At 25.7% G+C, this 15,605-nt stretch overlaps 1 protein-coding gene across 2 annotated transcripts in view; it reads right to left on the bottom strand.

Annotated features, from left to right (window-relative positions):
• The window catches only part of LOC101236232 (hemicentin-1), a 91,876-nt gene extending 76,833 nt beyond the window's left edge, over nt 1–15,043 (bottom strand). The window contains exons 1-3 of one of the 2 annotated variants that reach the window (XM_065788978.1): nt 14,891–15,043; nt 14,265–14,450; nt 5,799–5,951 (exon numbers count right to left, since the gene is read on the bottom strand). In XM_065788978.1, coding sequence (XP_065645050.1) covers nt 5,799–5,951; nt 14,265–14,450; nt 14,891–14,936 — 385 coding nt within the window. In that variant the 5' untranslated portion in view covers nt 14,937–15,043. The remainder of the gene's footprint in view (nt 1–5,798; nt 5,952–14,264; nt 14,451–14,890) is intronic. The other variant, XM_065788979.1, reaches the window with a different exon arrangement.
• Nucleotides 15,044–15,605: the final 562 nt, after the last annotated feature.

Raw genomic sequence — 15,605 nt, 5'->3', positions numbered from 1 at the left:
AATATATGGATTATTACAACCTTTGGCTGATGGTGTAAAATTATTTTCAAAAGAAGTAGTGGCGGTATGCTGTAGTGCGGTAGTGGTGTTGTGGTAAAGCGCTCGCTTCATAAGCGAGAGGTTCGGAGTTCGATCCCCACCACGTCCCTGGTAGTACCGCGCTCAACTTGTTTCTCTGCGCAGCGGCCTTGTTCGATGAGGTTCGTGTTTCGGAGTTATAGAGTTGAGAGAGGGTTATAACCACTATTAAGTAGCCTCCTCATCTGTAGTGCCCTTCTTGGCCTTGAAGAGGTGAATAACAAAAAAACAAAAAACAAAAAAAAAAGTAATTATCCCTAATCATGTTAATATATTTCTCTATTTGTTTTCTCCTATTTTAGCTTTAACCTTATCATTACTTATTTGAATAATAATTCCATTAGGAGTAAATAATTTGATTTTTAATTTTAACTTAGGAATAATGATTATTTTTGCTATCTCTTCAATAAACATATAATCTATCCTTTTATCTGGGTGGTCAAGTAAACATATATTCTATTCTTTTATCTGGGTGGTTAAGTAATTCTAAATATGCTTTTTTAAGTTCATTGAGAGCTGCTGCTCAAATGATAAGTTTTGAAGTTTGTATTAGTTTAGTTGTTTTTTCTTGCATTTTATGTGCTGGAACTTTGAATGTTTATTCTTTCATAAATTCACAAAATCAAAGTTCTTATATTTTTTCTTTGTGACCAATAGCTATAATGTTTTTTATATGTTCATTAGCAGAAACTAACAGAGCTCCTTTTAATTTAACTGAGGGTGAGTCAGAATTAGTTTCTGGTTATAATGTAGAATACTCTTCAATGTCTTTTGCTTTATTTTTTTCTTAGCAGAATACTCTCACATAATACTAGTACTTTTTTTGTAATTTTGTTTTTAGGAAACTGAAACAATTATTTTTTTATTAATAATTTTTTTTTTTTTAAATGATTGTATTTGCAATTTTATTTCACTAAAAACTTCTTTTCCTAGACTAAGATATGATCAATTAATGGGTTTATTATGAAAACTTTATTTACCTCTATTTACAAGTTTATTACAAAGTCTATTACAAACCTTATTTACCCTATTTACAAGTTTATCATTTACTATTATTGCAAATTCTTTACTACGAGCTTTTTGAGGTTTATCCAATAAATGATGTATATAACTTTTCTTTTATTAATTCCAATTTTTAAGCTTAATAAATATTTTATTAAAAGAAATAATAAAAATATTTTTAATATTTCTTTATTTTGATCTCTAATATTATTATTTTACTTTGTATCATTTTTTACTATAAATCATAAAATTTTAAATTTTAAATTTAGCTTAAATTTTAATTGATTATTAATCAATTCAATTCTTGTTAATTGAAATAATTTTATTCTTTCTATTGATGGTTTATCCATATTTTTATAGGTTTAAGTATTTTATTAATGCCTGTATTAAAAAGTTTAAGATCAATAAAATATTTTAAAAAAGAATTTAATTTATTATTATTTATATCAGTTATTTTATTAATCGGAGTATTTTCTATTTTAGATATTTTATGATTATATATTTCATTTGCAAATATATTGATACCTGGACTTATTATGATTGGTATATGAGGGTATCGAGAAAAAAAATTTAAAACTGCTTTTAATTTTTTTATATACCTTAATAGAATCTTTATTAATCCTGATAAGTATATTTAAAATATATTCATTAACTGGAACAACTAATTATGAAAATTTATTAATTATAAAAATCCCATATAATATTCAATTTTGATTATTTATAGTATTTTTTGTAGGTTTGGCTGTAAAGATACCAATGATATCGATTCATATTTCGCTCATGTAGAAGCACCTATAGCAGGTTCAATTTTATTAGCAGGAATACTTTCGAAATTAGGGGGTTATGGTTTAATTAGATTTTGCTATCCAATTTTTCCATTAGCTTCTCAATTTTATTATCCATTAATTATTACAATGAGTACAATAGCTATGGTGCTTTTTATTTATTTATGGTGCTTTACCTACATGTTGTCAAACAGACATAAAACGTTTAATTGCTTATTCTTCAGTATCTCATATGGGTTTAGTAACTATAGGTATTTTTTCACATTCTATCGAAGGGCTGATTGGATCAATATTAATGATGATTGCTCATGGTGTATCTAGTTCAGGCTTATTTATTATAACTTTAACTGTATATTTTAGATTTCATTCAAGATTTATAAAATACTTTAGAGGTTTAACAATTACTATGTCTATTTTAAGCATAATTATGTTCATCTTAATTTTAGCTAATATTTCATTTCCTTTAACATTAAATTTTATAGCTGAATTATTTTTAACAATTTCAGCTTTTAGATTTTCTTTATTTATAATTTTATTAGTTTTATTAGGACTTTTCATAAATTTAATTTATTCTTTATGAATTTATAATAGAATGTTTTTTGGTTCTAATTTATCCCATTTAAAATAGACAATAGATTTTGAATTTCAAAGTGTATTACCATTGTTAATATTTATTATATTAGGAATTTGTCCTAATATAATAATTGATTCTATAACATTTAGTTCTTATATTAACATTTCTACATAATGAGAATTAGAAAAAATAATCATCTTATAAAACATATTAATTCTACTTTAATTGATCTCCCCTCCCCACCAAATATAAATTATTTATGAAATTTTGGATCCTTATTAGGATTGCATTTTCCAATTTAATTAGTTACTGGAATTTTATTAGCTATGCATTATTGTGGAGATATAATTTTATCTTTTAAATCAATAGTTCATATATGTAGAGATATGGAAATTATGGATTTTTATTAAAATCAATTCATGCTTATGGGGCTTTTTTAATTTTATTTGCGTTTTTATTCATATAGGCAAAAGTTTATATTATGGGTGTTATCAAAAAAAAACCATTTGATTTTCAAGAATAATCATATTAATAGTAATGATGATTACCGCTTTTATAGGTTATGTGTTACCTTAAGGACAAATGTCTTTTTGAGGGGCCACTGTTATCACAAATTTCTTATCTGCAATTCCTTATATAGGAGATGATATAGTTCAATGAATCTGAGGTGGATTTAGTGTGAATAATGCTACTTTAGGTAGATTTTTTAGTTTACATTATTTATCTCCATTTGTGTTACCATCTCTAATCTTAATTCATATAGTATTAATTCATAGTGTTGGATCTAGTAATCTTTTAGGAATTAATAGTAATTTTGATAAGGTCCTATTTCATTGGTATTTTGTATTAAAGATGTTTATGGATTTTTTTTCATTAATATTTATTCTATTATTTATAGTATTTTTTTATACTAATACTTTGAGTGATCCAGAAAATTTTAGTAACGCTAACTCATGAGAAACTCCTGTCCACATAATGCCAGAGTGATTTTTCATTTGCTTATGCCATATTAAGATTAATTCCTAATAAATTAGGAGGAGTTAGTTAGCTTTAATTTTAAGTATAATAATCTTTCTCGTTATCCCATTTTTACACAACAATAAGCTTTTTTCGTTAATTTTTAGACCTTTTGGAAAATTATTATATTGAGTGTTTATAGCAAACTTTATTTTACTAACTTAGGCTCTAAACCCAAACTAAATTAGGCTCTAAACCCATAGAAAACCCTTATATATTAATTAGTATAATTTCTAGTTTGTTTTAATTTTTTTATTTTTTATATATAATTCTAATAATAGGAAAATTAGAAAATTATTTACTTTTTCAAAAAGTAATCATATGTTTACTGTAGGAATGGATATTGATACTAGAGCCTACTTTACAGCAGCCATTATAATTATTGCTGTTCCTACGGGAATTAAAATGTTTTAGCTGATTAGCAACATGTACCGAGGAAATATTAATTTATCTACACCTATGTGAAAATTTTTTATGTTTAAAAATTTATTTACCTATGTTATGAGCTACTGGTTTTATATTTTTATTTACTTTAAAAGTTTAACTGGTGTAATTTTAGTTAATGGCTCATTAGAAATTTTACTACATGATACATATTATGTAGTAGCTCATTTTCATTATATTTTATCATTAGGTGCAGTATTTGCTATGTTTGAGGGATTTTATTTTTGATTTGGAAAAATTTCCAGATTTGCTATTAATGAAACCTTTGGTAAAATTCACTTTTGAATTACTATTATAGGAGTAAATTTAACTTTTTTTCCACAACATTTCTTAGGATTAGCAGGAATGCCTAGAAGATATGCAGATTTTCCAGATAGCTTATCCACTTGAAATATTATTAGTTTTTTAGGTTCAATTACTTCATCAAAGGAGTAGTATGAGTTATTTATGTAAGTTTTGATGCTTTTTATTCAGAAAAAAAATTATTTTTTTGAAACAATTCAAATGTTAAAAATACAAATACTCTAAAATGATCATTAAACTGTCCTCCTAGTCATCATACTTTTAACGAATTACCTTTTATAAATCATTCAGCTCATTAAAAAAATAGGAAATAAAAATAACTCTTCAGTTTTCTTCTCCTCTAAAAGAGGATCATACTCCCTCCTTCTCAGATCCAGGGGCAGCACTGGCGAACCCTCTAATGCGGCTATCGCAGAGGGCCCCCAACCCCCCTATCTCGAAGAATTCCACTTTCGAATTGGCCAGGGAACTCCCCAGATCTAAACCCTATAGAAATTGTATGGGAGCTATTAAAGAGACAAATTTTGCTAAAAAAGGTCATATCTAGGACCCAATTAATTGAAAAAATTATTAGGCAATGGAACCATGGTGCGCATTTAAAAGAAATGGCTTTAAGTTGCATTTTTAGTATGCCGAATTGTTATCGTGCAGTTATAAAAAATAAGGGAGGATCAACAAAATATTAATAATTCATGTTAATAAACATATTCTAATTGTTATTTAGTGTATTTTATGATAGAAAACAGTTTTACTTTGTTAATATATAAAGATTTTATTTTTATTTTTATAAAAACATAAGGTTTGCCTCTAAGAAGATAAAAAATACAAAAAATATCAGCGTGGGCTAATAATTTGATCAGAAACTGTATATATATATATATATATATATATATATATATATATATATATATATATATATATATATATATATATATATATATATATATATATATATATATATATATATATATATAAATATATACATATATATATATATATATATATATATATATATAAATATATATATATATATATATACATATATATATATATATATACATACATATATATACAGGGCGTTAGCCAGAAATAAATTTTATACCATATTTTTGCCGTATTGAGAATTTTTATTGTTGTTGTTCTAGAAAATGTTGGGAATTTTCTAGAAAAGGTCCTAAAATATATATATATATATATATATATATTTTTTTTTTCTAGAATATATATATTATATATTTTTTCTAGAAAATTCCCAACATTTTCTAGAACAACAACAATAAAAATTCTCAATACGGCAAAAACATGGTATAAAATTTATTTCTGGCTAACGCCCTGTATATATATGTATGTATATATATATATATATATATATATATATATATATATATATATATATATATATATATATATATATATATATATATATATATATATATATATATATACATATATGGCATTTATTAATAATATAAATATTAATAAAACAAACAAGTTTAAGGAGTGCTAAATAAAATCAAAAACCAATAGGATATATAGTGTCAATACTAACAAATAAACAAACTAATTATTCATAAATATTCAAAATAGCTTTTTACCTCCTACTTCCAGGTAAATTTTACTTAAAACTGTTTGACCTCCAGTAAAATCAACATTACACCCAATCAATCCCTCATCTGAAGCTGTCAATTTATTAATTGTCAAGATAGCACTCCCAGGAGTAGAAACGCGACCAATATAGTTGGTTCCAACTAAATTTAAATCATAGAGTTAATAGAAACCTAAATTCAACATTTGTATATTGCAAATGTTGTTATTTAATTCCATCAAACAATGTTAAAATTATAATATAACAAATAAGTTTAAAAACTCTTAAGATTTTTGAGTATTAAAGATTTCTGATTAGTCTTTATTGATGAAGCACAGTTTTGAATGAAAAAATTTATATATATATATATATATATATATATATATATATATATATATATATATATATATATTTATACATAGATATATATATATAGATATATTTATACATATATATATATGTATATATATATATATATATATATATATATTTAAAGTTTAAACCCCCTCATTTTTAGGGGGTCACAAATTTTAAATGGTCATAATTTTTGAACGCTGAGAGATAATACTATGAAACTTAAAATTTATTAATGAATATTTATCAATTTATTGCCCTCAGGTTTTAGGTAGGGGAGGGGAGGAATGAAATTTTAGAGCTTTTTTGTTCCCAGCCTCCAACCATCACTATGGAAAGTATCATTATTTGACATGAGTATAAACATACAAATTTTTAGAGTTTGCTCTATGTTTGGAAGTTAGCTATCTCAAACACCAAAAAATGCTGGATCCGTCACTGGCATAAGGTATTATTAAAATATTTATGCATGTCCTCCTTTTGGCTTTCTATGCCCTCCTTTATATATATTTTATAAATAAATATATATAAATATATATATATATATATATATATATATATATATACATATATACACATATATATATATACATATATATATATATATATATATATATATATATATATATATATATATATATATATATATTTATATATATATATATATATATATATATATATATATATATATATATATATATATATATATTTAAACAACTTTAAAATGTATTCTACAAAAAAGAGTACTCGCTGTTCTTAAAAGAACAGAGCAATTATAAATTAGTAGAAAATCACTTAGCAAACATTTTTCTCATTTAACACTGTATTTCATCAATAAAGACTCATCAGAAATCTTTTATTTTAAATCTTTCTGATGAGTCTTTATTCATGAAACACAGTGTTAAATAAGAAAAATGTTTGTTAAGTGATTTTCTACTAATTTATATATATATATATATATATATATATATATATATATATATATATATATATATATATATATATATATATATATATATATATATATATATATATATATATATATATATATATATATATATATATGCGTGTATATATATATATATATATATATATATATATATATATACATATATACATATATATATATATATATATATATATATATATATATATATATATATATATATATATATATATATATATATATATATATATATATATAGGGTTATAAACTGGACTCTGCCCGAAAAGAGTATATTTCAAGGCCAAATGCACTTTCTAAAAAAATGCACTTTATTTTAAAATTTCTAGATATTAATATCCAGATGTAATTATTATTATGAGGAAAAACTTAACTAGCACGTAATAATCAAAAAGAAACATGGAATGTTGCCAAAGAAATACTTCTATTGAATAATCCTAAAACAAATAACACAATACCAGAAGCAAAATGTAGCACAATAAGTCAATATTTTGCAAGCAAACTTGTAAGTATAAAAAAAATATCTAAGAAAGACTTGCTACAATCCTAAAATCTGATTTCATTATGGAGCGATCTCCCCCTGTAGATATTTTTACAACATTTGGTACAGTCACTTCCACTGATGTTTTTCATGTAATCAAAACTCTCAAACTCAAGACATCACCACTCAATATTATCCTAATAAACATTTTAAAATCATTTTCAGAATTATTTAGACCAATCATAGCTCACCTCGCTAATCTCTCATTCAAATCTGGAATTTTCTTAGTCTCATTCAAGGTTACTCAAATTACACCAAATCCCAAAAAATTAAGACAAACAAGTGCCGATCTTAAAACTAAAACCTTAGTTGATGTACACTCCACTGCAGCTATTCAATTTATGTTAAACTGGAATAGCCACAGTCGAGTGTACATTAACTAAAGGTTTATGTTTTAGGACAGGTACTCTTTTAATCATAAGAAAAGATTTTCACTTGATTTACTTTGAGTAGATTTTAATAACTTGATGTTGTATGCAATGTTATATTTTATGTAGCATTTTTATTACTATCTTTTATTAAAAACTTCAAAAAATAATTGTTAAAAACCTTAGTTAGAATATAAAAGAATTTTTTTTGAAAATATCAATTGTTTAACTGATATCATCCTCAACACTGTAATTCGAAAACGACTGTTAATAATAGTCATTTCCAAATTACATTAATTACATGATCATTTATTTTAATATTATTAATATTATTTTTATTATATTTTTTTTTTTTAATGTAATGACAGAAAAATATGTCTCATGGTTGTTAAATTACATCAAAAAATTTATCTCTGCAGTTTTATGTTTTTTTGTTTGTTGTTGTTGCTTTGCTGTTGCTTTGTTGAGTTTTTGTATTAAATTTTTTTTTTTTTTTTTTTTTTCAGGTAAAAAAAAGATATTTGTTGGAACTCTAACTCCACTACAAAATCAGAGCTATATGAAAAATATTAGTAGGTAACACATTCCGTTCTAGCTAATATTATTATCAGATACTGTCTTTTTCTTCAGTTGTTTAATAATACTAGTTTATAAACTAGTATCATAAAACAACTGAAAAAAAGTATTTAAATTTAAATACCTTCTGTTAACGTTAATATTTTAACCTTTATTAAACTGATTTAATTTTATTTGTATTTTTATAATTTATTATCTATTATTAATTTTGTTATTAATAAAATTATTATTGTGGTTTTTATAATTGATATAAATAAATATCAAAGATAAATTAAAAACCTCTTTTTGTTGTTGTTATTTGATTTTGATTTAACTCCCGCTACTTTTAAAAAACGTGGGTTTGTTTACGTTTTGTTTACGAGCACAGCCACATTTTACGGAGTGTTGAATAAAAAAACCCGCAATGATATACAGTCGTCCCCCGGTTAACGAACTTAATTCGGAGTACGAACTAGTTCGTTATCCGAAAAGTTCGTTAACCGAAACGCGTTTTCCCATAGGCCGCCATTAAAAAATTTTTAATTGGTGGATTTTGCCGAAATAATGAAATAAAGATCTTCCTTGCTTTCATGCAAATGTGCTCACCAGACACAGGATCCCCTCTCATCTGCATGTCCTCAATCCAGAGGATCAGGAGCTGCTCCATTTCATCCATGACTGGGTGCCTTTGCTTTTTGCTGACAATTTTTGTGGATCCTTTTGTAGCAGTTTGAGCAGCAGCCAAGATTTTTTCCTTCGAGCTGATGATGGTGCCAGTGGTTGATTTATTCACACTAAACTCCTTAGCCAGGTCACTTTGCTTTTCACCTTTTTGCACTCTTTGAATGATTGTCTTTTTCTCTTCAAGAGTGAAAACTTTTCTGCTTTTTTTCGCAGGGTTCGACATTTTGAAAAATCGCAAAATCGAAAAAATCGCAAGTGGGAAAAAAACCTAGAAAAAAGCACAAAAATGCATGAAAAATATTAGTGAAACAAGAAAAGAAAAAAATGAAACAACAAAAGCACACCCAGCACAACCATTCACCTCCCAGGCTTCCATGACACTCACAAAACTGAGGGGGAAATGCTGGACGGCGCGCCCGACCTTCACGCGCGTGTGCACGCCATTTGGCGGTCCCGGTTCGTTAACCGAGTTCCGGTTCGTTAACCGGGGGAGGATTTTGGGCAAACTTTCGGTTCGTTAACCGAAAGTTCGCTAACAGGGGGGTTCGTTAACCGGGGGACGACTGTACAGTGATGTAGTGATGAAAAAATAATTAATAATGGTATAATTGTTAAATAAAAATAATAATGTAAAAATTATAAAACAACAAAAATAGTTAACTCGAGTTAGCATCAAATATTACAATGTTGATCAATGGCATCGCTTGGGTTGGTGTCACCCAGAAGGGTGAACACGAGTTTCGAATTTCTCCAAAAAAACTATTATTATATTTGCATTTTTCATTTTGGTGTCACGCAGGCCCGTTCTCTCCGCCCTGCCCTTTCTCCCCCCCCCCTCCTTCCCTCATCCCCTCCGCCTTCCCTTACTTCGCCTTCTTCCCTCACTTTAGTGTTAATTATTTATCGCCTCAAATTAAGAATGAAATTATTTGTCTTTTGTTAAAAAATTTAGAAAGGAAAGTTATCAATGATATCAATTTACCTCCTTATTTTCAATGATTGTCGATACTACTCAAGATTTATCTAAAACAGGCCAATTAAGGATTATCTTTCGATTTGTTAAAATTTGTTATGACATAAATGGATCTCCTCTCCTAATAAAAATTGAAGAAAAATTTATAGGGTTTTTCAAAGTTAACAATTAATCGGCAAGTGCAATATCAAATCAAATTACTGTTATACTAAAAGCATTTGGTCTTGTTTAGAAAAAATGTAGGGGAAAAGGTTATGATGGAGCAAGCAAAAGGAATGGCATTTACTCTTGGGTACAAACAAAAATAAAAGATATAGAAAAAAACTCAACATTTATGCATTGTGCAGCCCACAATTTAAATATAGTTATAAATTATGCTATGAATGGAGTGCCAGATATTAGCAATTTTTTTTTATAGTATACAAGAAATATATATATTTTTTGGTATTAGCAAAAATAGGTGAGACATATTATCAAAAATAACAGCAAAATCAAAAGCGTTAAAAAAACTAATCTTACACGCTGGGCGTCTTTTTTATCATCTTGTGTAGACATAAAACATAGATATGTAGATCTAATCTAAAATTATTTTGGAAAGCAATAAAAAAGCAGAAATAGCACAAGCGCCCGGTTTAAGATTTTCTTTGCATTTTGTGTCAATTATTGAAATATTAGCACCATTAAATATCGTTTCAAAATTATTTCAATCTAAAAGTATAGATTTGGATATAGTTTGTTCATTATTAGAAACTGGAATAAAATAAACAAAATTACTGCGTAAAAATTTTGACAATATTCTTGCAAAACCAAAGCTCTTGCTATAAAGTGGGTTATAGTTCTAACGTTTAAACAAACACTAATAAAACGAACAAAAAAATTTGATGACAGTCGTGAAGATTTTCGTTTTGAAACAGCTCAACATCATTTTGAAATTGATGTATTTAACACAGTCATATAGTCATATAGTCATAAATAAGATAGGTTCTCGTTTAACGTCTCTGAAAACAGTAAATAACTATTTTTTATTTTTAAATCCCAAAAAAATAATATTATTAGATTCTGACGAAATATTTAAACATGCCGCAAATTTGCACAATAAATATCCGAAAGATATATCCGATGCCTTTCCGAATCAAATGATTTTGTTTAAAAAAACTTTCAAAATGGAGATTGAAGATGTGGATTTTTGTGTTTGCTCAAACAACAGTAACATATAAGTTGCTCTTTTACTAAAACAATCGCAGCACCTATGCTGTGCACCTATGCTATGCACCTATGCTAATTAGCATGGCAACTGCAATTAGATCTTACAGCACACTAAAATGAATAAAAACGCATTTAAGGACAACGATGGCACAAGACCGTTTGTCTGCGTTAAGTCTATTCGCTATTGAAGCAGAAAAAACAGCTCTATTAGATTTAAAAGATGTAATAAACCAATTTGCTGCTATGAAGGCACGAAAAAAACAAAAACAATGACTTTTTTTTTTTTTTTTTAAGGTGCTCCAAAAAGTATTAAGGATCTTATCCCAGAGCACTTCTGAAGAGCAATTTAACCAGGAGACTCATGTCTCCTTTCTTACCACTGTCATTCATCTAGCCAGAGCCAACATCGAACCTTATACCTCTTGATTTCGAGCAAAAACTCCAACCACTGCACCACGGCTGCTATGAAGTTATTTCGCATTTTCATTTGTAATCGTTAATTTTTTGTTGTATTTATAAACAACATATAATTTTTACATATTTTCTTGATAAAATGAAACGAAAAATTATTACCATGGGTTCTACTTTATTAACAATAACGATTTCATTTCATTTAACAATTGATTGTTTTGTCAAAATAATAACTTTTATTAAAATTAAAGTAAAAGATTAAATATTAATTAGGAAAAATTCCAAATCAGCATAAAAATTATTTAAGAAAAAGTGGCTAACTACACAAAATCTAAAAAAAGTTATTTTTTGACCCCTTATTTTTTATGTCAAAATGGTTCTTATATTTTATGACAACGAAGGTCTTGAAGTTCATTAGAAACAGTTACTGTTTTTATTCTTCATTGCGTTTAAAACTGTTTGAATGAAGAAATTGCAAATAATTCAACTTTTATGAAAAACTTAAAATAGAAGAGGACTATTCCATTTGACATTGGTTATATGACACTCCATCCACATTATTATCTGACATTCCATCTGACATATTATTTCAGTGATCTTTTTTTTACAATATATATACATATATTTTATTAGTTAAAGGAGTTTGCAGAACATTTCCGATTCAACAGTTTACTTCAACAGTTAGTTGAAAATGTGTACAGATTTTTAAAAAACAATGCCAAACACTAGCAAACATCTTTTAAAGAACTTTGCATTACTTCACCCTGCCAAATGTGATAAAGAAACTTAACTCAAAGAAATTATGTTTATGTTAACATTTTTGGATATTTTTTTAATACTTTAGTTTATATTTAGTGAAAAAAAAGTTGATGTGTTATTCTTCATAGTTATTTTTCTCATTATTGTTTATTCCTCATTAATATTTTTTCTCTTATATCAAAAGTTTCCATAAAAAAAATATTTTTATTTAACTTTATAAGCAATTTAAGTTTATTAAAAAATTCTTAATTAACCTCAAGCAAATCATTTTATATAATAATTCAAGAAGTTTTTTAATCAGAATATTTACTAATTTTATATTTATTCTTATCATCAATAAATACAACATTTTTGCATCAACAAATTCACTACTTTTTTAAACTCGGCCTTCAGTCGAAAAAATTTCAGCAAGGTATAGGAACCTTCTATAAAGAAAACCATATGTAAAATGGTTGTGAAGATCATAACTGTTAACAAAAACAAATGTTTTCTTTTCCTAAACTAAACTACGAGTTTCGTAAGTTTAATGAAATTCGGGCTGTTTTTTTAATCAAAAAATATGGTCATTTAAAAAAAATAGATCATTATAGCATTTTTATTTTAGAGGAGAGTAAGAATAATTGGGCCTAGGGGATATGTTCACCCCTTGAAGAGCCCAAACGAGACACGAAGTACAGTTACAAACATAATTAAAAAGATCTCAGTGATGTTGTTTCACAAGAGCTGTTTTTCCATACTCCTAATGAAAACAACTTTTCACAAGTAGATTTATTTTCAAACCGCTAAAGCCAGATTTTTTCACCAATTTTCTTGAATGCTAGTCTTTGGAACAAGTTGCTAGGCTTAGTACAAGTTTATGTTAACTTATTCTTTGTAAGATATTTCGAACTTCTTTTATAATAAAATTGTTTATAGTTTTTAATCTAGGTCACTTTACACGTTCTGGGATTACTGCTCCCTGGGTGATGATTGAACCAGCATATGCTTATACTGTACTTCTTACAAAATACCAATTATAATCATGACTCAGTTATTCTCCAGTCACCCTAATATAGCGAACTTGATAAACTCACTAAAATATTGATAACTTTTTTCTGTCTATAATAATGCTGTGAACCCATAATGTCAAGGTGTCGGTGAAATTTAAATAAAAATGCTAATCCGCATCTGTTTGGTGCTTTTTTTTTATTTTAACATGTGACAAGTGTTTTACTATGAGGTAGGTGTGGTAAGCATTTTAACACAATTGTGAATATGTGCTAAACATATGGTTAACGTTTGGTAAACGTTTGGCAAACGTTTACCAAACATTAACCAAACGTTAACCTTTTACTAAACGTTTTACCAAACGTTTAGTAAAAGTTTTAACATAGAAAATAATTGTTTTAACATCAAAATTTTTCTACAGGTTTATATACATATATAATAGAAAAATTTACAAATAAGCTTAAAAGACGGACGGAAATGTATTCGATTCAAAATCTTCCCGTACCAAAATTTAAAACAGAATGTTAGTTGTTTTGTTAAATAACATTGGTTGAAAAATACTTTTCAAAAATATTATTGTTCATTTACAGCTCTTTTTGAACCCCTAAATCAAATACACTTCCGCCAAAATGTGTATTTAGATAAAAGTCTGCGCAAAGATTTTTGCCACTTACCAATAGGTTCAATTTGATTACCAGACTTGTACATAATGTTTAAAAGAATATTATTATTTTTATTGGTTTTAAACCACCTTATAAAATCTATCTGAGTAGTAGTAACCTGCCAAAGCAAAGTTACGGAACCACCAAGTTCCCCTAAAGTTAAATCTTGTGGCGTGTTGTTAAAACTTGAAGAGTGCACTAGAATTAAAAAAATAAGATAAAAATTTTATTAAAAGTTGAAAAAAGTTTTTTCTTTTTTTAATAATATTTTTTTGTGATATGAATATGTTTTATAATCATATTCTCAAGAAAAACTCTATATAACAGTATATATTGCTATATATTATAGAGTGTTATATATAACACTCTGTATAATAACAATACACCACTTTATATAGCAAAATAACTTAAAAAAAACTTACAACAAAAAAATAAACTCAAAATAAAAAAATCAAAATCAAAATTAAAAAAAAAATTACTTTGATTTCTTTTTAAAAAAGTCTTTTAATGATTTAAATATTAAATAAACAACCGCTTATAAATAAAAATAATATAACTGCTAATAAATAAAAACAATATTACCTCTTATATAAAAAAATAACAACTACCGCTTATAAATAAAAATTAAAATAAATTACCGCTTATAAATAAAAAATTCAATAAACACATCCATAATTTTTGCATAGTTGTAGTAAATGATATTTTTTTGTAAATTAGAAAAAGATAATGTGACTACAAATAAAACAAAACTTTTTTAAATATATATATATATATTGGATTTATGAACGAAAATAAATTATTGAGCATAGATGCATATAAATATATAAATATAGATTCATGTTAATGCTTCATCAAAGAATTAAAATTTAATCAATTTTTTAAAAATGATAAAAAATTTTTAAAAGGACATTAGAAAGTAGACTTAAGAACCTGCAAAACTACTCGTGAATTACTGTCGTTCTAAAATATAACATACGCTATAAATTTTTCGTAAGAGTTTTTTTTATACAGCTATCGAAAAGAATAATATTCTTCAAAAAAGTCTATTAAAGTCAACTTTATTTATTTTTATAACAAAGTTAACCATCACACCAAACTAAATATAATATATAATTTATGAATTTATAGAATGATACAATTTAAAGTGATATTTATCTTTATAACAAAATTAATCTCACATTAAACTAAATATAATATAAAATTTATAAATTTATAGAATGATAAAATTTAATGTGGTATTTATTTAATAATATCAATGAAGGATTATTTATAAAAAATTAATATACAGGATTATCAATATGTATTAATATAATGTTCAATATTTATAAATATAATAATTCTATCCTCTGAATC

Source organism: Hydra vulgaris, chromosome 01, assembly GCF_038396675.1.
Source record: "Hydra vulgaris chromosome 01, alternate assembly HydraT2T_AEP".
Classification (NCBI taxonomy): domain Eukaryota; kingdom Metazoa; phylum Cnidaria; class Hydrozoa; order Anthoathecata; family Hydridae; genus Hydra; species Hydra vulgaris.
Note: the sequence above shows the minus strand (reverse complement) of the source record. Positions and strands in the feature narration are given on the sequence as shown.